General features: G+C 35.8%; 2 protein-coding genes and 1 non-coding gene across 4 annotated transcripts in view; 1 reads left to right on the top strand and 2 right to left on the bottom strand.

The window, feature by feature from the left end:
* LOC110379930 (uncharacterized) overlaps positions 1 to 24,915 on the bottom strand; it is a 123,017-nt gene that overhangs the window by 5,551 nt on the left and 92,551 nt on the right. For both annotated transcript variants that reach the window (XM_049845499.2, XM_021339757.3), the window contains exons 3-4: positions 14,254 to 14,391; positions 13,665 to 13,801 (exon numbers count right to left, since the gene is read on the bottom strand). In XM_049845499.2, coding sequence (XP_049701456.1) covers positions 13,665 to 13,801; positions 14,254 to 14,391 — 275 coding nt within the window. The remainder of the gene's footprint in view (positions 1 to 13,664; positions 13,802 to 14,253; positions 14,392 to 24,915) is intronic.
* LOC126055684 (U6atac minor spliceosomal RNA) lies at positions 464 to 555 on the top strand. Its single transcript, XR_007511609.2, has one exon. It is a non-coding gene; the product is annotated as a U6atac minor spliceosomal RNA (small nuclear RNA).
* On the bottom strand, positions 1,485 to 2,369 carry LOC110379931 (uncharacterized). The gene has a single exon (XM_021339758.3). It carries the CDS (start codon positions 2,312 to 2,314, stop codon positions 1,616 to 1,618), a length of 699 nt encoding a protein of 232 aa, XP_021195433.2. The 5' UTR covers positions 2,315 to 2,369; the 3' UTR covers positions 1,485 to 1,615.

Raw genomic sequence — 24,915 nt, 5'->3', positions numbered from 1 at the left:
GTCAATATAGAATATCTTAGGCCGACATAGAACTGGAATCTAAAACAAGTTTTGTATCATAATCTAACAAAAAGTGTTACAATATTTATGCTAATCTCGGTCGCTTTTTACGCTTAGCTGTCACTTGTTTTGACTGAGATAACTAACTTGTTTTCAAAGCTACTTACAATAAAAGAAGCTCAATTGATTTTGTAATTGAATTGTTTCTCGAATCTGTCGATAGATGGCGTTGTCTTTCTTAATATGATCTAAAATGTGTTCATGCCCTAATATAAATTGTTCTATAAAGTAACTTTAACTAAATATAACCTAATATTTTTTTGTAAAAGATAATATTCAGTATTTTGAATGTTTGTTCCTTGTGTGAATTATAGTTTCTTCACTATTATTATAAATGCTACATCGCACAAGCAATATTTCTAAAGACATTTGTGTATGTGTTAAAATTGCTAACTTATATGTCGTGTCTATTGAAAGGAGAGACGGTTAGCACTCCCCTTGACAAGGATGGAAACACACAAATTGGTTAAGGCACATCTTGACCAACATTTTTTTAGAAAGGCAACCTTATTTTAATTTCGAAGCCAGAAAATGACATACCTTCTGTAGGACAGAAGAACTTTATTTATGAATAGTTTCAGTTTTCACTAAGCCTTATTTTGCAAATAAAAATGAGCTGACTTTAGGTCATCTGTTTCAAGAGTATTACGATTACCGTTGAAAGCTATCTTCAGTCTTCATACAATTCATGGATATTAATACCTAAGTCTGATATTGGATAAATACCTATAATTTGAAGAATAGAGACATGAAGCAATTTCATAACAAAAGTAATTACTTAATGAAATTGCAATCAGCATGTATAAGGGAAAAGGCTAGCCGTATAGTATAAACGGTAAAAAGAAAAAACACAGCTCATAACCTACCAGGAAAGCATGAAGCGACAAAGGTGACAATAACGCAATTAATATTGATCTCCGGTAGCGTACTCATAAGCTATTCCAATCATGACGTTGTATGCTTTGAGAATAGCAATGTAATTAGCAACAGGTGCCTTGTGTTGCATATCATGGATGCTTTAGGCCCTGAGACATCACGAGCATGCCTTCATTAAGTGCAGTGGTAAATGCATACGTGCATACATGATGGGTTGTGTATGTTTGTTGAAGAAGTGTATTGTCTTGCCTATTTGCAAGTATCCACAAGTGTTTTTGAAAATTCTGCCTCTACAATCTTTTCCTTTTCGTTTCAATCCATCCTAAGGTAGTCTGGAAGAGATCGCTCTCGATAAGACCGCCCCCATTATGTCATCTACTTTAACTAGGTAAAGATCAAAAATGTAAAATTGGTGTACCTAATAAGGTACATCTATGTAACTATCTGAATCTATCTATAAGTACTTTTCACACATTTGGACCGGAGAATGCAGAGTGTGAAAGACGTCAATGAAAGGAAAAATATTTTTTTGGAAAGATTATTTTAATAACGAATTAAATATATACGATGGTATATAAATTAAGAAAAAAAGAATAATTCATGAAGAGATGAACGCATCATTCGGAGCTAAGACTCCAAAGACTTTCTGAGAGTACTAGGAGCACAGAAAACAAAAGAACTAAGATTGATTCAGAGGCAACTTGTCACTAAGATCCGAAGTTCTTATTGACATTCCAATTGACGTCGTCTCATCCGGCTTTTGCATTATACTGAACTTTCTTGTGTAATCAGGTTTATCAGTCTTTCCGACGCCAGCGGTCAAGTACTTCCACTTAGGTCCATACATTTTTAATTCCTTGCTAAGTCTCTTGGGAGTGCACGCAGCAGCTGAGGTTGACATCCAAGTAATAAAAGCATTTATTCCGTACTTATCAAGGTCTAAAATCCCGTGTTGGGAGACGACAGAGCAGTCAGTTCTGATGATTACGAGGTGAGGTACGGAGCATATTGCGTAGATGTACTGAAGAGTGAGGATAAGTGGGTCATTGTACATGAGAGTGAACCAGTTGGCTTGTTCGTCGTATCCATGACACATGTTTTCCTTGGTCTCATCCATGGGTACATTGATGACTTCAATGGGAAGGTTTATGTACCTGGCGTTTTCATACCACTCGTAGAATTGGTACATAATGTCATCAGGTCTGTCGACGTTTCGCATGGAGAAATATAGGATGATACAATCAACGTTGTCTGTCATCCAAGCGCTTGGGACTCTCTCGTACTTGTGGTTGTAAATTTTCGCGTCTTTTAACCAGTTGAAAGGTGTGAAATAGATACTTGGTTCTTGTTTGGTTTTCTTTTCCCTATTCTTATCCATTTTTGTGGAAAAGCTAAGAAAATACAGTAACTTTTAGTTATTGTGACAGGTGTCAACTGTCACATTACGGATTGTTTATTTTTTTTGGTATCAAAGAGGTTGTTTGACATTTCGAGAAAGTTGCAAATAGGTTTGTAGTGAAGACGTATAGTAGCTTGAATCCATTATCTTGACTAATTGATAACAACAATGAGCCCATTATTTTCTATCATCATACTAAGTAACGTGAATTAGGTAATCAATCAAATTCCAGGCAGACTTGTTTAATAGTTTAAAAATAGGTTACTTTCAACCTGAAATCAGTTCAATTTTCTAAAGGATAGGGTTCATTATTGCATATAGCACGGAACAAGTAAATTTTAGTTTCCATTATAACGGTCAAGTGACACAGGTTTTATGTATGTGTCTACCTTCCTTTTATGGTTCAAAGTTGAGCGACACAATAGCATTGAATCGAAACCTATTTAAATATGCACCGGAGAAACTTATAAACAACCCGTATTCCCTTGGCATTGAGTCCTAATTCATTCGAAATTTATTTTGCAGAACGCAATATTAATTATGTCGAACAGGATTCAAATTTGCACGTTCTTGTGCGGTGCTATGATTTGTGTCTAGTTCTTATTGCAATGGATTAAAATTCAAATTGGAATGGAGTTTAGTTTGATGGATGCAGATTTAAGTTTGTAGAGTTAGTTCTTTCGATGTGTAGGAAATACAAAATAAACTATGCCAGTCAGAGTCGTCGAGTTGTAATCAAAACGTGACTATAAAAACTGTGATGGAATACAAATGAATTAAGTATTTTTTTCAATGGAAATTGTTCTCTATTGTGTTCGCTTAATGTTGAAATTTCCTTGACGAATCCTAATAGACAGGTGATGATTGTGATCCAAAACATTTTGTTCCATCTTTCAAACAGTAATATTGAAGTCTCCTGTGTGTTATTTAAAGTAATCAAGTTATTTCTGTTTTTTGTATTTTTTATAATATTTTTTATTCTTAACTAGCTTTCGCCCACAATTTCCCATGCATGGGTAAAAAGTAGTCTGTAATAATTCTTATATTGCTACTGCCAATTTTCATCAAAATCCATCTACCTAGTAGTTTTATCGTGAAACCGGAACAAGCATTCATACATATGAACTTCCACATTTATCTAGTAACGGAATTATTTTTATTTGAATGTCTAAAACTCTTGATTTATCCGATATAATATGGTAGCTAAAAAGGAGAAAATAGAAACAAGAGTAATAAGGTTCACAGAGAGCAAAAACATAAGTTTTTCTTATATGTAACTACTGTTCACTTTGAAAATTAACGTGATAATTCATAATAAACTGTTGTTTTAAGATAACTGACGGGTATGTTGTCGCTGAACTGGGGCCTAAGTACGATGTCAAGATAAATAGAGAAACCTTGATGCAGCAGAGAAATATTATAAAATTTCAAAACAATCATTGCAAACATATTATTTGGTGAGAAAAATCGTGATTTCCAACGAAAGTTAGTTTGATTGTGCCATAAGTATGGGAAAGGCGTAAATTATGGTATTTTGTTTGTTGAGGTTTTTAAGTAGGACGTAGTTATGAGGTTAGGTGAAGATGAATGAAAACTACTGATTTTGACCTTCGTTCGATATCTCTGAGCAACTGCACGTGCTGCTGCCGCTTCGAGTAAGTGCGCAGCTAACATTCAAAACGCACCTTTAAGTCACAAAGTTTCGGAGCTTTCACATCAGTGGATTTTCCATTTGACATCGCTTGGCAAAAATCCACTAGTGCGAAAACGCGCTGTTATTACTGGGGCAGAAATATAAAACTATCTATTAATACAAACACAAACAAAACGTCCACTAAATAACAAATCACGCTGTAAAATTCTCAACAATAATATCTCACTTTTACTATAAAGTTAACACACACTCTTACCTACATTATTAAGGTACAGCACCCATTAGAAGCAGCCATTTGTCCGTACGTCCACACTTTGCATGCGAGAAACACAAATGTTAATTCCCCTAACGTTCCTAGTAACTTATTATAGTGTTCTCATGGGAATAACTATAAATTTTCATGGTAATTGCCTCGTTGTTTAAATTCTAGTCTTTATGTCAACTTAGTAAAGCGCCATCTGTTGATAGTAATGGGATACTGTTTAACGCCATCTAGCGGTGAGAAGCGAAACTAAATTTAGTTTTACTGTATCTTGGTATTTTTTTTGTTTTTTTTTTTTCACTGGTTTTTAAATTGAATTTGTGAGGGAATCTATTAAGTAATTACTTAAAGGATGTAGAATGAAGACTAAAAGACAAGGTGGACATTAAATCAATCTGCGATTTACGATCGATCAGTCTAAATAGCGTAGACTTTAAAATAAATGGGTTTTACAGCAAAATAAAACATGAACTCTTCTATAGGTATAGTAAGGTACTTAATTTATTTCCCGCAATAATTAAAACTGTCCTATTAAGTGCGTATACGAATCATCAATCTTGCACCGCAAGGGGTCTCTTAGCGAACATCAGTTTCCTGAAGATACAACTATTTTTCAAACGTGTCTAAATGTTTAGATTGAAACCGTTTGTTCTAGATATTGTTAATTGAGAATTATATGTGTTATTTTATATCTATCTATATGAATCTTGATTTAGGTACTTTCAGAAATTCATCATGGATTCGTTAATCATTACCTATGTGCTTTTCGGTGCGTATAAAAACTATTATCGCGTCTTGCGTTTAACCGGGAACACTTTTGAGTTATCCTGAAATTCTGACAGCTATTGTAGGTTTGAAAAAAATAATATAGGTATCAAGATGAATTGATTATAGCGCTACTACTGCGTCTACCTATGCTGCACAAATAAATGTTTCTGATCTGATTTCTGATGTCTGAGGTCTGATTTCTGATTTCTATGATTTTCGATATCTCTGACTTCTGAATATCGGAGAACTAGCTACCTATGTATCAAATATTTTTTTCAAAAATATTAAACACTTACATTGTTCACGAAGTCACTAACGTTCTAAAGACGCATTTACACAGCCGAACCCGAGTGTAACACTAGTATCAAAAACACCTAATTTACGTAACACATAGCTTTCAAGTGAAGATATAGTAGGTACCCGTTATTTGCTGATCACTATCATACTGAGAAACTTCGCGGTTCGAACAGTAAGTGCTTAAAATGTTAGGTATTTGTGAACATCTAGGCGGAGATCTGATGAATCTTAAGTACATATTGTTACACACTGTAAAACTAAATAGTTACTATAATACATTTTTAAACCCAAATAGATAAATTAAGCCCTCATGCTAAGTCTTCGGAGCGACTTTTTTATTACATGAAGAAAAAAAACCAATGATTTTAATTGCTAGGAAAACTTTGTAAAGAATTAATAATTGAAAAATATCCATGTGAAGTTACATGGGAAAACCCGGCAAAAACATAAAATTACAAGCTTGAAAATGTTGAATTTACCAAGTAACAAAAAAACCTAAGTCCTAACAAAATGAAGTGTCCCAAACACCTCTGTAAAATAATTCAAAACACAAACTCTTCACAATTTTCTTCAAAGCGTTAGCAATCTATTATCCACCTGTGCCTATATTACCCCGGACACGTTGTCCGTCTGTCCGTCCGTCCGTCCGTCGTTGTACTCGTTGTGTAGCTCGTCCAGCACGTAATTAAGTTTCTCATTATACACATAAACAAAACTTGCGGCTGCGTCATTTTTCGCCATATTCTAATAGGGTTGGCATTAGATTTTAGAAGAGTGGACAATTATTTGATTTAGTTAATTGCGGTCTATTTAATAATTAATAAGAATTACTGGGGCTGAAAATATACTATGTTTGCACGTATTATTCAATCACATTTACATACTTACATAAAAACAAATTGAAATAAAATTATTACCAAAAAAATAACGGTGTAAACAAAAAAAAAAAGATAAGATACTGATTTTTGAAAAAAAAAAAAAAATAGTTTTGATATCTGCGTTATCAAAAACACTATTATTAAAAAAAATCTACAAAAGCTATAATAGCAGTAACACTACATGCAATAAATAATGCACACACACGCGAAACCGATCGCTTATAATAAATCCCTTTTCAAATAAAATTCAAAACTTATTTAGTCATCATAAAAGCCAATATTTCAAATAATATCAAAAGCGAGTCCTGTAGTGGACGGCAAACAATAATTTAAGTCCGCCAATAAAAACTAAACAAAACAAAAGATTTTCATTTCGAAATCGTGACAGCCCTATACCAACGTCCTAGCAACATGGTTCACGGAGGACACTGCCCTAAGACGCTAAAACGAACCAACGTAACTTTGCTTACGACACCCACCTTAACACGACCGCATAAGCGCCAATTTCGTTCAATAAGACTTGTCAAATAACTTTGTGGGATCTATGCATTCCATTTAGATATGTCATGGCTATTCTCAACTCTATTTGTTAAGTGTTAAGGTGGATTTTAGCGTGTTTTGAACAGGTTAATGTCAGATCTTTACTGTCAAGATCCTGTGGCGTGTTACTATGGGTTGTCGAACAAAAATAGACAAAGAATTTAATGTTCTTTCGAGTGTAAAGAAGGCTTTTCTATTCTTTTTCTTATTTTTTCGTGTATAATCGTAGTGTTCGCGATTGGAATATAATTTCAGCTTAAATACAATCAGGGGGATTAGTAATTTTTAACAGTAATAAGTAGGTGCTTTTACCTTAAAAGCTCTTGCTGTTTCTGAGCGCCTGGTACTTTATTCTGAATTGCCAATTATGTAGAGTATGCTTTCTTATTTTTTTTTCTTTTTACTTTTATATTGCCTGATCATTACTATAGACAAGACAAATTGTGGCAAGACTTTTTTACAAGAAAACTGAAAATAGGTACAGTTCACGAAGAGGTAAAACATATCAAGCTACGTTTAGACATAGTACATAAATGGTCACCCATACCTTAACTTTACAAAGGACTAAAACCCCCAACATAAAGAACAGTCATACTCATTAACGGGTCAGTTGTAACACGGGCGAGTTGTAACAAGGACGAGTTAGACCACGGGCGAGTTGTAACAAGCATAGGGTCCATTAACATTATAGCGTTACATGTAGGTTCCTTTTATCCCTTCAATAAGGAATTGAAATGGCGGCTAAATGGCCTAGGCCTTATAATGGTGAGGCCTTATTGGCCTGTTGTATCGTCAAGTGTAGTGTTCGAGTGGGCGGGATAGGCTACGCTATGGGGATAACAGGTGCAGACAGGGTAAGATCGTTTTATGAAGCTGTGAACATCTGTGACGATGATAGAAATATGTCATATAGATTTTTCATAATTGAATTGAATTGTTAAAGATGTTTTTATTTTATGTAAATGTTTGTTCTTTAGATTGAAAGGCAGTCTATCTGAAACCTCTAAGTGTGAGTATGGAAGAATGACAGCTTCAACGAGTCAAGGAATAGTCCTTAAAGGTACAAGATTTTCTCATCGTGAAATCTAAATTCTATCAACCTCACGCTCTTCTTGGATAAAAAATGTATTGTTACTTTTCAATCTTCAGAACTAAAATATTATGTATCATTAATTCGATAATAGGTATATCGTCTATGATACCTACTGCAAAGAGGGCTATATGCCGCAGAGATAATATAATTTCATTGGTTTTCCATAAGTATTCGAAAATAATCCTGTTCTATCATCAATTTGAAGAACAATTTACAGACTCTTTTCAGATACATGCAAGTCATGCAACGGAACATTTTTTTAAAGAACATACTTATTTTTTGTAATTTTGATAAATTAAAAAAAAAATTCTGAAATAACGATTTACAGTATCGCCTACAACATAATATACCTCTAATTAAAAATAAGAAATCACGTCTAAAATAAAAACCATAATGCATCGTAACCACTGCCTATATTTTCTCTTCAAACATGTGTGTAGCTGAAAAACTTGTAACTATAGAATATATGAATGTTCAGGCCGGCTGTCAAAGCTTACATGGCGACTAGAATAATAAATAAATGAATTAAATATTAATAAAGCGTCATGGTGGCGCGTCCATGTTTTTGAATTTGATTTATTTTTATATAGTAACTGTTTCCGGCTAGAGAAAAAGTTTTCTTGGTGGTCGAATAAAAGTTGAGTTAGGAATGAATCGGTGATTTAGGACAGAAATAAACTACGAAATTCGTATTATTTGCAATCAAATCATTTTAACAGAATAGAGCAAGTCTCTGCCCATGACATATTTCTCAAAACCCAACAAATAAACGTAGGGTTCAGGACTATCTCTAACCTAGTAAGGATTAAGCTTTTTCTAGAAACATAATAAGTAAAAATGCACTATACCATACCGAAAAAATAAACAAACAACCGAATTAAGAATGCATAGCCATCTTTTCTGAATTTGGTTAAAATTGCATTAAAATACCTTACTTAGTTGTCAAATCAAAGTCAAAGAATAGCCTTTAAACTGCACCTCACGTCTAGATACCTACAACAGAAAATCAATCCCGAACATCTAAGCCATTTCAAGTCCAGTACATTATTCCTTAAGTCCATCACAGAAAAATAATCGCGAACATAATTACAAACGACAATATATCCCATCAATCTACATTGAACTATTAATCGTAAACTTGTCGAGGGCCCTTAGATCACCATCAGAATAAAAAGGACTTATGTGCTGTTTAATTTGAATGTAGATACGCCTCATGGAGAACAAAATGACTAGCGGAGGTGCCATAACGGAAAATCTCCTTAGAAAGTAGCGCGCCAAAATGCGGGTTGACAGGGACGTTACTGTCTTCGCTCTTACACGCCTTCTTTGGACCCGATCATTTTTAGTAATACCAAAAATCGTTGACACATGTCTCAAAGAACGCGAACGCTTCGTCAATTCATTGTAACTGATCATTTTGGTCATGTCCACCATACGTATGTATTTGACCTACTAGAAGGCGCCTGAGCTACCTTCATTCATTATGTCAACTCTGCTCATCTTTCCTTACTCTGTGATACGTCCTTTTTGCTTCGGCGACAGTCCAGACTTTCTTTTTATCGAACGTACCTGATAGGCTTGATTAATAGATATTAGTACACTTATAAAGTCCTAGTATGTTGTTATGGAGAACGCGTGCAAGGGCGGATCCAGCTTCGGCGCCAGGGGGGGGTCACACAGTCGTGGTCAAGTCACAAAAAATATTATATTGTAGCGTATGCTTCTTTTAATATTAAAAGTAGTAGTATAAATACAATAAGCGCGATCGTAGCGAGCTCGAAATTTTTACAAATGTTAAGAAAAGTGTTTTCATGTACAAAATGGCCCGAGCAGAGTGAGCGCAATTTCTCGTATTAATACCACACACACGTGCCAAACAAAAAAGCGCGAGCGAAGCGAGCGCGAAAATTTTTGTTCAGGTCGAGGACTAAGGTTAAAAAAGTGTTTTTATGTGAAAATGGTCCGAGCTGAGCGAACGCGATTTCTTGGACATTATCACAGACACGAAATTGAAAAAAGCGCGAGCGAAGCGAGCGCGAAAATTTTTATCCAGTTCGAGGACTAAAAGTAGATAAAAACACTTTCTTGCCGTATAACAAATATAAATCATAGCAAGCGCGAGAATTTTTTCAGGTTGAAGACTAAACGTTTGAAAAGTATTGTGTATGCAGAAATGGGTGCGTACGTTTTTTATTGCAGCAACAGTAAAAGATTTTCTGTGAAAACTTCAATTGTCTTACTATTGGTAAGGGTTCATGAGATCATCATCACCCAAGCGCCACCTATGTATCTATTGAAAGATGTTGAGTAGTACATATTGATCGAAGTACTTTACAAGAAAGGACCATGGGCAAAAATGTATGAAGCCTGGGCTCACCCACCAACAGAGATGAGACCACTTTGAATATACTTGTAAAGCACTAAATATAAAGATTTAAACTCATTTTTGAGAAGAATCCATGGGGTTATTTTGCTATAAATATTTTTCTCCGACCATAAATAAACTAATATTCTGCAAAAAGTTGTGCTGTTATGGCATTGTAGGTTTTGTTATTGAACGCCTTTAACTAGTTTTAATTCCAGGTTTAATGTATACATGAAAAAAAAAAACAGCTGCTATCAGTTAAAAATATTTTTGTTAACATTTCAATCAATATCAATAATAATGTCATCTAAATATCCTGCCGGTGGATTAAATTGTGTGTGCCTGCCTAACCCTAGATATCATATTATTGAAATGATATGAGCACAACTTCCTACTGTGCGTCTACCTATTAGACACGAGCAGTAATACTGAGCGATGGCATCTCGACACATTTCGTTTCTGTTAACCAGAATGTATACGTAATATGAACGTGCACGAACATGTCTTGACTATATCCTTCCTCTTAATAGCCAAATCGGTCTAGGAGTCTCCGAGTAATCGGTGAACATACAAAAAAAAGAAAAAAAAAAGATCTTGACGAATTGAGAACCTCCTCCTTTTTAAGAAGTCGGTTAATAATATAAATCCTGCGAATTAAGCGCACTACGACTCCTAACAATCGTCGTTTTCTACAAAACCTATTTAGGTGCATATCTTTTTTTTGCCATGTAATTGAAGGTAGTGCCCATAGTAACAATTTTAGTACAAACAAAAACCTTCACAACGGCATATGCTATAACTCTGTTGGACAATGAGCCCAATTTGTCTCATGGTCCAAAATATAAGAACGTTCTAACGAAAGTCACTTTTTTGGTAGGTAAAGGACTTAAAAAACTAATAACAGGACAACGTTATTGTAAAAATTAGCGCGAGCGCGCGAATTTTTTAATATTGGGACACAAAAACTTCATAAGTTTTAAAAATCGCTGTAAAGTAACAAGCAGTCGGAAGCGCAAACTGTTTTGTTTTTGAGGACTCCATTAATATATTTTTTGCTATATTTGACTTATGAAGTTATCAAGGAAAGGTGTACCTATATAATATTGCGCGAGCGAAGCGAGCGCGAAATTTTTCGAGCCTACGACACAAAAGCACCTGATTAAGTACATTGTAAAGCAACAAGTAGCCGCGAGCGCAAACTTTTTAAAATTATTTGTTTGAAGACTCACAAATCAGACTGGGAATTACGTAAAAATAAAAAGGAACCGTGATTAGAGCGAGTGCCAATTGCGTTCGTTGATTCGGTGCGTCAAAAAAAATAATAAACAATCAGAAATACAGCACAGACATAGTCATTTACTCCCGAGCGTAGCGATATAGAATTTTTTCACTCAGTTTGAGGATGTTAAAAGTTAAAAATAATCAATCCAACAAAGCGAAGGCGACTTTTTTGTGATTATCATGAAACAATGTGGAACTTCCTTATTAACGGGTGTAATTTTTTCGTAATTTCCTGGTGGTGGGGCGTCCCGCAACGCCCCTGATATCGAGGCGCCCGGGTTATTCGCACACCCTGCACCATAGGTTAAGACGGCCCTGCGTGAGATACAGCATGTAATGTAGACAACCCGGACAGCGCATTCTTAGTAACAGGGTCCCGTTTCCTCCTTTTGGGGACGGATAAAGAGTAAATAAAGAATAGAAAGCGAACGTTGCGAGCACAAATTCTTCAGCAAAACTAGTCTACCTGTAACTATGTAGATATCTACCTATTCACTCGGAATAAAAATTATCTTATACTTATAACAAAAATATAAAACATCGTGTTTAACCATTTCAATTATTGGTCCTCTTAGGTCTTGAACCTGGCCCAGGGGGGGGTCATGACCTTGTGACCTACCCCCTGGATCCGCCGTTGAACGCGTGGTAAGTGCGGTCTAAGTTATAGGAGTATCGGCATTTTGCAAAGTCCTCGTCAATACAGTACGAAGTTGGTAATTGGTGACTTCACAAGGGTCAACATTTGAGTAAAATAACCACTACTGCACATGCTAAATGTGAAATGGCTAACTTTAGAGGGGCAACGTTATTTGAGGAAACTGTACTTTTAGGATTTTTTGTTTCAAGACGTCAATTATAGACATGAGTAACTTCGAAAGAATAAAACATTTACATTTCTTACACTTCATCTATATTGTCCAGAGACATTTACGTATTAAATATGTTTTAACGTTATCTTCATTAAAAATCATAGCTACTAAGTAATCTTTGTCATGGGCTCGTTGTCAAGCGGAGAGCCAACCAGCGTAGAGCGGCTTAAATCTAAGCAATGGCACTATGACTAGAAAAATCGCTCTCCGCTCATCACTCACTCCACAAGATTCATTACTGCGCTGGACTATAAAATCGATGGAGCTCCCGTCCGTCTGTTCGTTTTAAGAAGACAGCTTTAAAGCCTCAGTTACCTATTACTCTATTGTGTGTTAATTATATTTTGTCACAAATTCAATTGGTGCATAAATCTTCATAAATATGGGACTCTGTAGTCGTAATGTCTTGTGATTTAAATTTTATCGAATTAATGTTCAATTGTTTATCTTTTACGTCGCTAGATGGCATTAGGGTTAATAATCTTTATTGTACTGGATCGTTAGAAATCGGGTAATGAGTTGGAAAATTTACGATAATGGTATAGAATTGGGTTGGTTTGAGTATTATTGTTATAATTATTTGAAATGGATTCTGCGGTTTGGTTGCAATTCCTTATGTACAGTTTTTCAGGAAATGCCTAACCATACAAGATTTTAGTTGCCTTTGTGGTACTAAAGAAAAACAATGAAAGTCGATTTCAAACATAAAATCATTGAAACAAACAAAATAGAATCCAGTCTCCCTTATTTTGATTTTAGTTGAAATTATCTAAAAAGGAATACCTGGATATAATAAAAAAAAACTCAAACCTATTTATTTCGCTTTCACTAAAGTCTAGAACTTAGGACTCAAATTACCAGGATAGCATAAATATCAGGAGTAAAGGTCGTGGCGGACGTGATGGGCTCCGGCAGGTCTTGAATCGAAATGTGGCTTGAAAGAATTAAACTACTGCAGAAGTCTGGCTACTACAGAGATGGGACTTCTTGGTCAAAAATTCCAGGACACATTTTTAAACAGGAGATTACTGATTTTTTTACAGTTTATATTTGTATTTTTTTGTGGTGTATGCCACAAGGCCCTAAGTCAACGATCAGGTTAAAGGTAAAAGAGTTAAGAAGAGTTTCAAATAGTGTCAAGCTCCCTTTTCGAAAGCACAAGTATTTTCCTTTACCTTTAATTTTCACTCTCTAAAATGTAGGTATATTTTCTTGAACGGAGTATTTGGGCGATTAGATTGAATCAAATCAAACACTATATACCACAACAGATATAAGGCTAGGTCCTACAGCTACACAGCTAAAACAACAATACTACTTACGTTCCCCTGCGGATCGATCAATTGTGCGTATTTCGGTGCTTTCGCCTTGCTGCCGTCAGCGAACACGCCAGCCAGCCTCAGTGGCGTGCCGGGCCGCGCCGCCGCCCGCTCGTACTGCGCTCCTACGCGCCCGCTCTCTGTGGGACCAGGGGTTACTGTGCTGTAGCATCTATTAAGTTAGTCGCTTAACTGGAGCTCCAAGCTTAAAAAAAATCCTTATTTCGTTTAGGCTAAATTGGGCACCACTTTCGCTAGAAGCATGACTTGAAATCTTAGTCTTTAATTACTGGGTAAACTTAGGCATATTAGGCCTCTCAGGCATAAGAGTACCTACAGCATTTTTGCTAGACCAAAATGTCGTATATTTTATGATATTAATGGTCATATTATGAAATGGTTTGAGTAAATGTAGTTAGTAATTACAATAAATGAAGTTGAAAACTTGAGGGCCTTCCATAAAATCTTTTTTATCAACTAAACCACCAGATAGGTCGGCTTGTTTACTCTAAAAGGACTCCACACAAACAACAAACATCAAAACAGCGACAGACTCAATAGATCAAAGCTTAAACAGTTACTGGTAACTGACCGGAGGCCGGCCTCGCCCGGTACGCCGAGATGGCGCGCGGAGACACGAGGGCGAAGGCCCGCGCCCGCAGCAGGGCCGCGATGGAGCCCCGCGGCGCCGCTAGCGCTCCGCCCCGACAGCCGCATGCTGAGAACCAACCTGTAAATAGAAATGGGCTACTTAGTTACATACAAACTGTATTTACTTAAAATGTCTGTGTTGAAAATTGGCAGTACTTAAACTGCTTTTGAACCTATTTCTTTGAAATTAACTGACATATTAGGTACAAAATATATCTTAAATGTGTAAATGCGAGATCACACTTTCAGATTTAAGAAAAATCTATACGTCATAATCCTTTTTCCTATATCGTATTAAAATTGTATCTTATTGTAAAGAAATGTTGGGTCATTGAAAACCCGTGTGTTTTTCAATTTGATTAAAGTTGACTTTGAAGTTAATTGACCATAAACAAAGCAACAAAGCTATTTTGCAATTTTACGTCTCGTAAAAACTTTTAGTTCTTTCACACCCATTATTATTATCTTAAAGAAAACAGTCGCTGCGGGTAGTCAAAAGCCAATGAATCTAGCTTCGGCTATTGGGTTGCAAGGCTAACTGGGTTGAGGAGGTCAGATAGGCAGTCGCTCCCTGTACAAACTCTGATACTCAGCTGCATACGCTTAGGCGGGCTGGAAGCCGACCCCAACTTATTTTGGAAAAAGGCTAAGCAGATGATGATTTCTCTCAGAAAAAGTGAATATATTTTCTTTACAAATATCGGCCTGTACGTTCATACAATGGTCCATGGCGTTAACCTATTGATAGACAGTCTATTGGAAACTCTTTTTATTTATATAAAAGGAGTGATGGACGTTGAAGAGTAATTACCTTCAACAAATTACGCAAAATGAAGGCAGATGTAAAACTTCGCTCTATACATTCTTTTATGTGCAGACGCGTATGAAGAAAAAGTAAAACAGTTTTACGACCTTATAGTCTGTGGTAGGGCTGATACCAAACTTTTTATGTTGAAAACTTCTAACCTGCATTAGGTACAGGTTAAAAGTTTTATTGATTTAGATTGGTTCCTATGGTCTAATCATTTGATAAGTTTCAGTTAAATCTTTGTTTATTTTGTAAGTAATAAGGGTGATGTTACTAGGAAAGTTAAACCTTCGATTATTTCGTGATTCTTATTGTTCCAGACTCCAGGTACCGTGATTTTTTCTAACCACGAAGTTAGAAGCCTAAACGGAAATGACATGTTAAGAATTTGTATAAAAAATATGACAATTAAGCCTACCTGTACCTACACATCTTAATTTTGCAAATTAAATTGACATAAGTAAATCACAAAAACTACACTTAATTAACTTTAATACACCATTTACAGGTAATTTATCACCTCGGAAATCGGTAATTAATATTAATATTTCCCAGTACGCGCAGCCCTATTCTGCCAATACAGGCCATGACGCCTCTGCCATTAAACCGAGCGAAGAAAAAGTAAAAATAGTGAAATGTCACGCGAAGTCATTACCACGTAACCCTGGTAATGCTCTGATGTAATTAAAGGTCGCGTTTTAACCCTTTACTGCTCCGGTTTTTGTAGAACTGGGCGGTTTTTTGAATAAGTCTAATTAAAGGGTTGAAAGTTTAAAGTAGGAATTATCGTTAACGAAAGTTTAACTTACAGGGAATGTTGCATTTTTTTCCAACTTGTAATTTTTACCAACTTTAAATGTCAATAAAAAAATACACAATACTAGACGTTTTCCATCGGTTTCACCTGTGTCCCGAGGGAACTACTACCCGTACCGGGATAAAATATAGCCTTTGTTACTCGCAGATAAAGTAGCTTTAAAATCGTGTTTTTTTATCGATCCAATAATTTTTGAATTTCTCCAATAGGTACAAACAAACAAAAAAAAAACACTTTATTACATTAATATAGGACTATTATTATCCTTGTTGTACCAACAGTCCCGTGTTTCAACAGGCCCTCCCCTCGACGACCGCTCGCGATAAGCGCGGGCGCACATAATGCGGTTGTTTGCCGCGACGATACAAAAACGCCCTGACATGAGAACCACTCTCACTTGTGTAGAGTTTTATAAGTATAGAGCTGTCTTTAACTAACTTTTAAAAAATCTGGGATTTCAGAATTAATACGGAATTTTAAAAATATTTTTTAAACATTTATGTACACAGTAAACACACAAGACAGAAGAAGTTTGCTGTGTGTTTCTGCATTATTATTTAGTTAAACCATTTCATTTCTATTTTCATAATTTTTTTAATTAAATGCCACATGCCATGATATTGTCCCACGCCTCATCGTACTCACTAGATGATATAATAAACACATTGATAAATGATGATTGCTACAAGATGAAGAACAAAACAAATAAGCCATTGCGAGTGCAAAACAGTTCGTTAACAGATCAACTTACGAGCAGAACTCAATAAAAACCACATAACCATAAACACGAGGTTTCATTACGAAATAATTCGAATAAACCTTAAAATCATTGCCCCCATATTTTACAACATAATTTACAGTGCATAAAAATTTATAGTGAGAGCGCCTCTAAACTTTCATTGGTCTGCAAGGATCGGTCACCGTTTTATGAGCAATTTTTATGGGGAAAAAAGTATAGGGCGTTGGGCCGTCCTTTACCAAGGTCGACTACTTCGAACCAACTTAAAGGTGGTGTCAAGAAATTGTGAAATGTATTGTCTTACACGGATGGAAAGTCTGTTTGTCTGTGTGCGTGAGATCGTGAGGGCGTTTTGTTAGTGTGTGTTTTACGTTCGTTGACGTATGAAGGGTTAAGGGTTTTCGTTGCGTTTATTTAAAATATGTTTTATATTGTTTTTAGAGGCTAAAAAGTTAATATTTTTGATTATTGAAAGCCTCATATATAGCCTCATCAATAGCAATTATTTTTAGATTAATGAAATCTTTTTATTAGGCTATATTATTTAACAAGGAACCTTTGCCAGATCCGAGAAATGGTACTAGGGCTGCATATTGTCAAGACAGTGGACGTTACATAGTTCTAGAACATGACTGAGCATAATATGTGTAGGTAATATAAAAATTATGGTAATCCAAAGCATGACCAACAGTTTTAATCCGCAACTCTATTACTTACAAATAAATCTTTGCAACAGTTACAGTAATAAAACTGGTGATCTGGCATTCACTTGAGACTCAGAGCAATTGCTCCATACAACTTTGATGAGTGGTAACATTTTATGCAACGCATGCTGAGCAATTTTATATTGATATCTTCACATGACTAACTGTGAGTTTCTATAAGCTATCTATCAATTGTTTGTCTGGAGCTAATGTCAATTTTTTATCTCTGATCGCCGATATGTTATAGAAATCCGTAGTAGACCAAAATATTTTTGGAGTGGCGGTATAGGTTTTCCTTCACAATTAGTCAGTGTCCCAAGGCTAGCTTCCGCCAGCGATTTTACCAGCGTACCCTCGGAACTACTCCATGTACCTACGCGGATAAACGTCACCAACAGAAGCCTAGACTACTTTTGCCCCGATAATTGAGCTAAGTCGGCCCTTTAGTTTCTGAGATTAGCGCGTCCAAACAAAAAATGTAACTCAAAATACATAAACCACGACAGCATGACTAAAAGTTACATATGTGAATTCAAACCAGGTGAGGCATCCAACCAAAAAAATACATAGGTAATGTTATACATATTATATTTAAAGGCAGATCTTAAACTCCAGGATAAGATGACATCATAGTCTAGTTAGGCAATAAAAAAATATAACAAGCTTGCTTATTCTTTTAGCCAGTATTCACAGTCAAATTCCTGTATCCTTATCATAGATTCCTTAACCACCTAGCTGTAGACACTTCCTAAACTGATATCTTTGTCTCAAATCGGTCTTAATTAAACTGCAACAGTAACAGTACAAGCACACTGAAGACTAAATAGTCGGCCGACAGTTGTCCGATGGTTGTCAATTGTTTTTGAAATATAATCTTAAGTCCAATCAAAGTTTTCAGTCGTTCTTATACCGGCCCAATAGGTACCTACGGGCGGCTGAAATTCTGCTACTAATATAAGACCAAAGATTTTCCAAATATACTCCATTGGTATGCCATTTGGTCTACCACTGGTCAATAGGTAGTCTTCTCTACAATCGTATGCAATCGTAAACAATTTACAGACAATTCATTATTGAATCACAGAAAAGGATAAAATTAAAAATGAGTCGTAATTGAATCTCAGTTGAATATCAATCGTATGTTGCTTAAGTAAAATTAGCAGAATTGAGCCACTGATCTATGTAATGTGCTTACAACCATTCATCTTCGTTTCATTTATGAGCCCAAACAAACTATCGACCGACTAAAAGTTAGCAGTGTACGTTAATAAAACAATGCAACTTAAAATAAATACCTACAAACCCTTATCAGTGTCGAAATTCCATCGATATCCGGTTCTGGGTTGAATGCCCTGCTTTCGTACAAAAGATCGGCGCGGATAGTGCGCGCGCGCTTATCGTCGGCCGAGTGGATCTAGGCGACATGACGGCCAGAGGAATTCTGTTGATCCACTAAGTAGATAAGTTTAGCTTTGATTTCGTTGGGTTATTTTGTATATAAATAGTTTGTGTTTGGATGTCTAGTTTGGTATGGTTTCGCGAGGTTAGGTAGATTAGTGTGATGAAAATATCAATTTGTCAAAAGATTTTCATCATCTCAGCCATAGGACGTCCACTGGTGAACATAGGCCTCCCCCTCAGATCTCCACAGATACCTGTTGGAGGCAACGTCTTCCGGCTACCTTTAGGTATAAGGTTTTAGTTTCTGTCAAATAACTTTGCTTCTCAGAAGATCGCCATAAACCCAAGAATGCGTATTTTGCGTTTTTTTGTTTCTTATATTTTGACAAGCAGCCAATTTCGAACAAAGTTACTAGAGTAAAACTATGTTTAATGGGTCCAGCAGTAATCGAACAATAGGCAAGTTAATGTGGAAAAGATTTTTAGATATTTTTCGTACAGGATAGGCCCTAATTTGGATAAATTACATACCTACTCAAAAAGAGTGAGTTACAAAATAATTTGTTCACATTTATATAACAGCTTATGTCTAAAATAGCTGAACGAGTTTAGATAGAACAATCCATTTATCCTTCTATGGCACAAGACTTGTTAGACAATTTTGGGCATCAATTATACTAATAAATTGATATTTAAAACGGACTAACTAGTGTTGGTTCAATAGATCTTAATTTTTAAAAGTTTTAGTATTGCGATGCCCGGGTAACTGGGTTAAGGAGGTAAGATAGGCAGTCGCTCCTTGAAAAACATTTAATTAGTACTCAGCTGCATCCAGTAAGACTGGAAGTCGACCCCAACATAGTTGGGAAAAGGCTAGGCAGATGAAATTCCCATGAAGAAAAATCTACAAGTCCAAAAATAACTTTCCTTCAATTTTCTCCATTTTGTAAATAAAATACTTGGCTACGCCGTCAACGGGTACCAGGGTTGCATAACATAAGAAGAGATGTGATGAGTCCGGTCGCCCACACTATCATCCTCCGAGCCTTTTCCCAATCATGTTGGGGTCGGCTTCCAGTCTAACCGGATTCAGCTGAGTACCAGTGCTTTACAAGAAGCGACTGCCTATCTGACCTCCTCAACCCAGTAACCCGGGCAACCCGATACCCCTTGGTTAGACTGGTGTCAGACTTACTGGCTTCTGACTACCCGTAACGACTGCCAAGGATGTTCAATGACAGCCGGGACCTACAGTTTAACGTGCCATCCGAAACACAGCCAATGGTGTCTAAGATATACTTAGAAAGTACATACAAACTTAGAAAAGTTGCATTGGTACTTGCCTGACCTGGGATCGAACCCTACCCCACACTATATGTCCAACATAAAATGCTTCTGCCAACAAACATGGGAATTGAGTAATATCGGCGCGATGTTTACTTAAGATTATTGAAAACATACGGGAAGGTATATTGCTTGGAGAAGCTGCGTTTTCATGAGAATTGTCGTTTAGGTACCTATATGTATTGTGCGAATTATAAATACGGATTATACGGATTATATGCTTAGTTATTGTTTTTATTTATTCAACATTAGAATTTTCAATCGCAAAAAATAAACGGTATATTTTGAAACACCATTACATTTTTTATTTATTAAAAAGTTCAACACAAATACATAATCTTAATAGATGATGTGCAAATCATAAAGTCATTGGAATTCATCAACATGTTGTCATCGTTTACAGAAAAAGAAAATACAGGTATAATTAAAAAAATATATATTAAATAAACAATAAATATTTTGGTATTTTTTGAGAAATTACATAAAGAACAAGAATTTAAAAAACATAAATATCAGCTTTTCTTAAAGATCAACGTTCAATAATGAACTCCTCAGATAAGATAATCTAAACTATTTAACGATGAACTCGTTAACTGGTACAGCATGAGTCATAAAGAGTTAATGTGTCCATACGACTCCGTTCCAGCATTTATTGGGAGTCATTAGAGCTCAGATCTAAGCAATGTGGGTTATAAAACGTTCAGTAGGCTATGCTCTGTAATATACTTGAACTATTGAGAACATTTAAATGGTGGTATCTGTTAAGAACTTTATTCTGTACGATAGATCCTTGGGTCTTTATCGTTTTAGCATTACTGATGTAGCACAAATATACCTTGCGTATTCTAATATTAGGAGTTAGGAAGATCATCACCATCATCATCATCAGCCTATCGCAGTCCATGGACATAGGCCTCTCCAAGTGCACGCCACTGAGATCGATTTTCGGCTTCTCGCATCCAGCTCCTGCCAGCCGTCTTGCGCAAGTCATCACTCCACCGTGCCTGAGGACGTCCTACACTACGTTTGCCGAGGCGTGGTCTCCACTCTAGAACTCTAGTTAGGAAGATAATGAGGCCATAAGTATATTTGTTCCCGAGTTCCCACACAAAGGTACCTACTGGAGTTTCTGAAAGAGTTATTGTAGCCATACCAAATTAAATAAGTAGGTAAAGTAGTACCTTTTCATGCAGTTTCAAAAGGCTAAATGACTTTTTTATTGTAAGTAAAACAATTCTGGAAAAAAACTGCCATTATTTTGGTCTTATAATACTTCAAAACATGTAAAGTATCCTTTAGATCTGTAGATTCTAGATATTTTAGCAGAGCCATGAACCAGCAACATTTTAGGATGGAAAATTGGATATATATAACTGGTGTAAATCTATAACCAAGCAAGCACAAAAAATCTTCAGAACTTAAACATTCCGTTGCGGTCGCGCACACATCAGTCCCACGTATATTTTCACACAAACATGTATGTATGTATGAAGAAATTATAGAAGGTTTGTATTAAGAGACAGATCGTATGCACATGCACATAGCTTAAACACTTGAGTGCACTCGCAGTTTGCTGGAAAAATGTCTTATATTATCTAAATATTTAACACTGATCATGTTTTATGAGTTCACGTATCGGATAAATGTTATCGATATGTTTAGAAGTATCGATATAAAATTATGAGAGTTCTTTGTTTATGCTACTTTGCACTAGTATACTATACTAGACTTTATGGCATCCATGTTCATAATTCAAAATCAATACGTGTTTATTCAAAGTAGGCTGACAATCAGCACTTTGACATGAGACAGCCCCCAAAAACCACCCTTCACAAGTTCACGACTTCCCATGTGTTATTACTGAGAAAGAAGAAGAATTACATTGCGCAGGTAAGCGTTTTAGATAATTACTCGATAGTTTTATCATCATCATCATCATCCTCCTGCCCTTATCCCAATTTTATTTGGGGTCGGCGCAGCATGTCGCAGCATATCGATACTAATATTGTGTATAGAATCGATGTGGATACTGGACGATTGTGAAATCGTACCCAGATAGATTTCTGTGTAATATTTACTGAAGTTTTGTGTACATTGATCGAACGATTGTTTACAAAAGAATGTACACTATGTACATTGTACATTGTGCTGTTTAATTGAATGCTACCGGTTTCAAAGATATTTAAGAAGCATTGGAGTTCACATACTTAGTCTAAAGATGATCATTTTAAACCCGGTTTTACTGGTTACCGATAAAGTGACAATTAGTTATCCAACAGTTAATGTTATCGGCCAGATAAAGGCTGCTTATAACTTCAGCCTGATATAGGTATTTGGACTTTATCAGTAAACGGTGAAACTGGCCATTAATTTTTTTTGACGTGTAATTTCAAATGGCTGTGAGAGAAGTGTTTGTTCATTGGTTCACTGTAAAATAATTTTAGTATCACAGACACTCGCTACGTCTAACAGCGCCAAAATGGCGATTATCAAACGGGCACAAAAGCACGTTGACAACAGCCTGTCCAGTGGTAAATATAGAGGTCAGTGGAAAGGTTGTAAAAACTGAAGTTTTGAAATTCTTCATCTTTGGAAAATCAAAAAACGAAGATAACTTCATAAAAGTAAAAAAAAAAATTATGTTCAAAACCTATTTTCATGAATTTTCTTCCATCTCCAATCCAACAAAAGTACCAGGGCGCCAGATCTGTCAAGAGCTTATAAACCAGAACCGTACCAACGGCACGTACAAGCCAACATTCGTCCGCACCTAACAGCTACAATTTCATGTTCCCGACACAAATATGACGACAATAAATAAAGTATTACACAACGGAACGCCCACGGACGAAGCCGGGTCACCGTAGTGATAATAATTTGCATCTCGGCAACCGGGAAGCATGGTTATCAATAGAACAAACGTACATCAGAGCTTTCTCTACACTCGCCAAACAAAACTCAACTCTATTTTTATAGCACTAACATTCGAATTCCCTTGGAACTGTCAACAGAATTTGAACGTATATTTCTTAGAAAATGGAATGAAATGCAGCCTGTTGTAGGCAGAACGCCTAAATATCGGCCTAGGTAGATAAGGCGCTTCGGCCTGGTTCGATGATATAATGTTTTTGAGTACCTAGTCTGTGTTTGCTACAATATCTAATTACATTGGCAATTGATTGTACACGAATTCATGGCTGGGCATTTATTGAAAAAAAAAAAACAGTTTTCCTGGTCAAGGAATCGAAGTTAAGTCCCCAAGTTTCAACAATGAATGGAGCATTTCGAATTACACATTTAACGACATTCTACAATTAAATCTTCATGGTATTATAAGTAAGATAAATTACTCAAAATCTTTACTCGAATCTAAACCAGGAAAAACGCAGTCTAATTTTGAACCTTGTTGCTAACGCTATAAAGTTCAAATACTAAGTTAAAATTATAGGTTCATTAAATTGTTACTACCTTATCAATATCAGACGCGAATTTATATCAGAATCGAAACCTAATTACAGAAATTGAAGGTTTCTTATTAGTCTAGTTTCCATTCAAATCAGCCTCTTGATAACTTAGGTTTCGATATCGAATATTCTAGATCGATCGTTTGGTAAACATGGACTTATAGAGGAAAATTATTTCTTTATACAGCTTACCAATGATAAAGAGAAAAGTAAGTTCGTGAATTTGAAGAAAATATTATTTACGTCTAAGTATATTTTGTCACATATATTTTTGTCATTTACATCTTTAGCAGTCGTTATAAGCCAATAAGTCTGACAACCAGTCATACCTAGGTGTATTGGGTTGACCGAATACCTGGGTTGAGGAGGTCAGATAGGCAGTCGCTACTTGTAAAACCAAGCTGCATCCGGTTAGACTGGAAGCCGACCCCAACATAGTTGGGATGAAGGCTAGGCAGATGATTCACAATGGATATAAAACTTCATTTAAAAAGTTAAGATATCAATTGCCCATCAATAAATATCAATTTACGTAATAAGGGTGCTATTGCTAATGTTACCAATTCATAGCCACGACCTACATTCCATTTTCATTATTACCACCTAATAATCTACAAAATATCAATTTGGAGAAAAATCATTCTCATTACCGATTCGTTTCGATCCCGATCTAATCACGCCATTTGCAATCTAAGCCGATTGCATGACAGTTGCAAAACTGTCATTTGAATTGTCAAAAGTACTTAATGACGTTGCATGCACCTACTCTAATTGGTTGATTGAAATAATTATAGGCTTCCGTGCATTTAAGTTCATTGCTTCATTTGTTTGTGACAAGTAAATTACTGTTGTTGGCAATTCGTCAATGAGTATTTGTAGTTTTTTTTTTGTAACACTTCACAATGTTTCTTGCACCTTTATTAAGTTTTGTGACGTATATTGTGTTTATAATCCAACCCATAACTTTGTCGATAAAGAATACAATCATTTACTTTAAAATCTTTATATAGTCAGCAACAATTCATGAAAGATATCTAAACCATTTTGTAAACTTATTGCCGCTATATTGAAATGAAACGTCATACTTGACAGCTGTCAATTTCCGTATTGAAACCGATTTTTAACTTAAAATACATTCTTTTAAAAATCCTTTCTTTGACTCGTAAAAGTATAAAACTTACTTTGTTCCTATTTTCTTGGAAAGTGAAGGTGGAAGGTAAATCTGTCTGCCATGGACGGGCACAGCATACTAATCCTTTTGGCGGGAAAGCGACGCAACGAACGTTGGCATTCAGCTGGCATTATATGGAGATCAGAGTCTGGGTA

Source organism: Helicoverpa armigera, chromosome 25 (genome assembly GCF_030705265.1).
Source record: "Helicoverpa armigera isolate CAAS_96S chromosome 25, ASM3070526v1, whole genome shotgun sequence".
Taxonomy (NCBI): domain Eukaryota; kingdom Metazoa; phylum Arthropoda; class Insecta; order Lepidoptera; family Noctuidae; genus Helicoverpa; species Helicoverpa armigera.
This window is presented reverse-complemented; position numbering and strand designations above follow the sequence as displayed.

Coding starts and splice junctions, on each gene's coding strand:
- LOC110379931 (XM_021339758.3), bottom strand. CDS start 2,314: ATGGATAAGAATAGGGAAAAGAAAACCAAACAAGAACCAAGTATCTAT.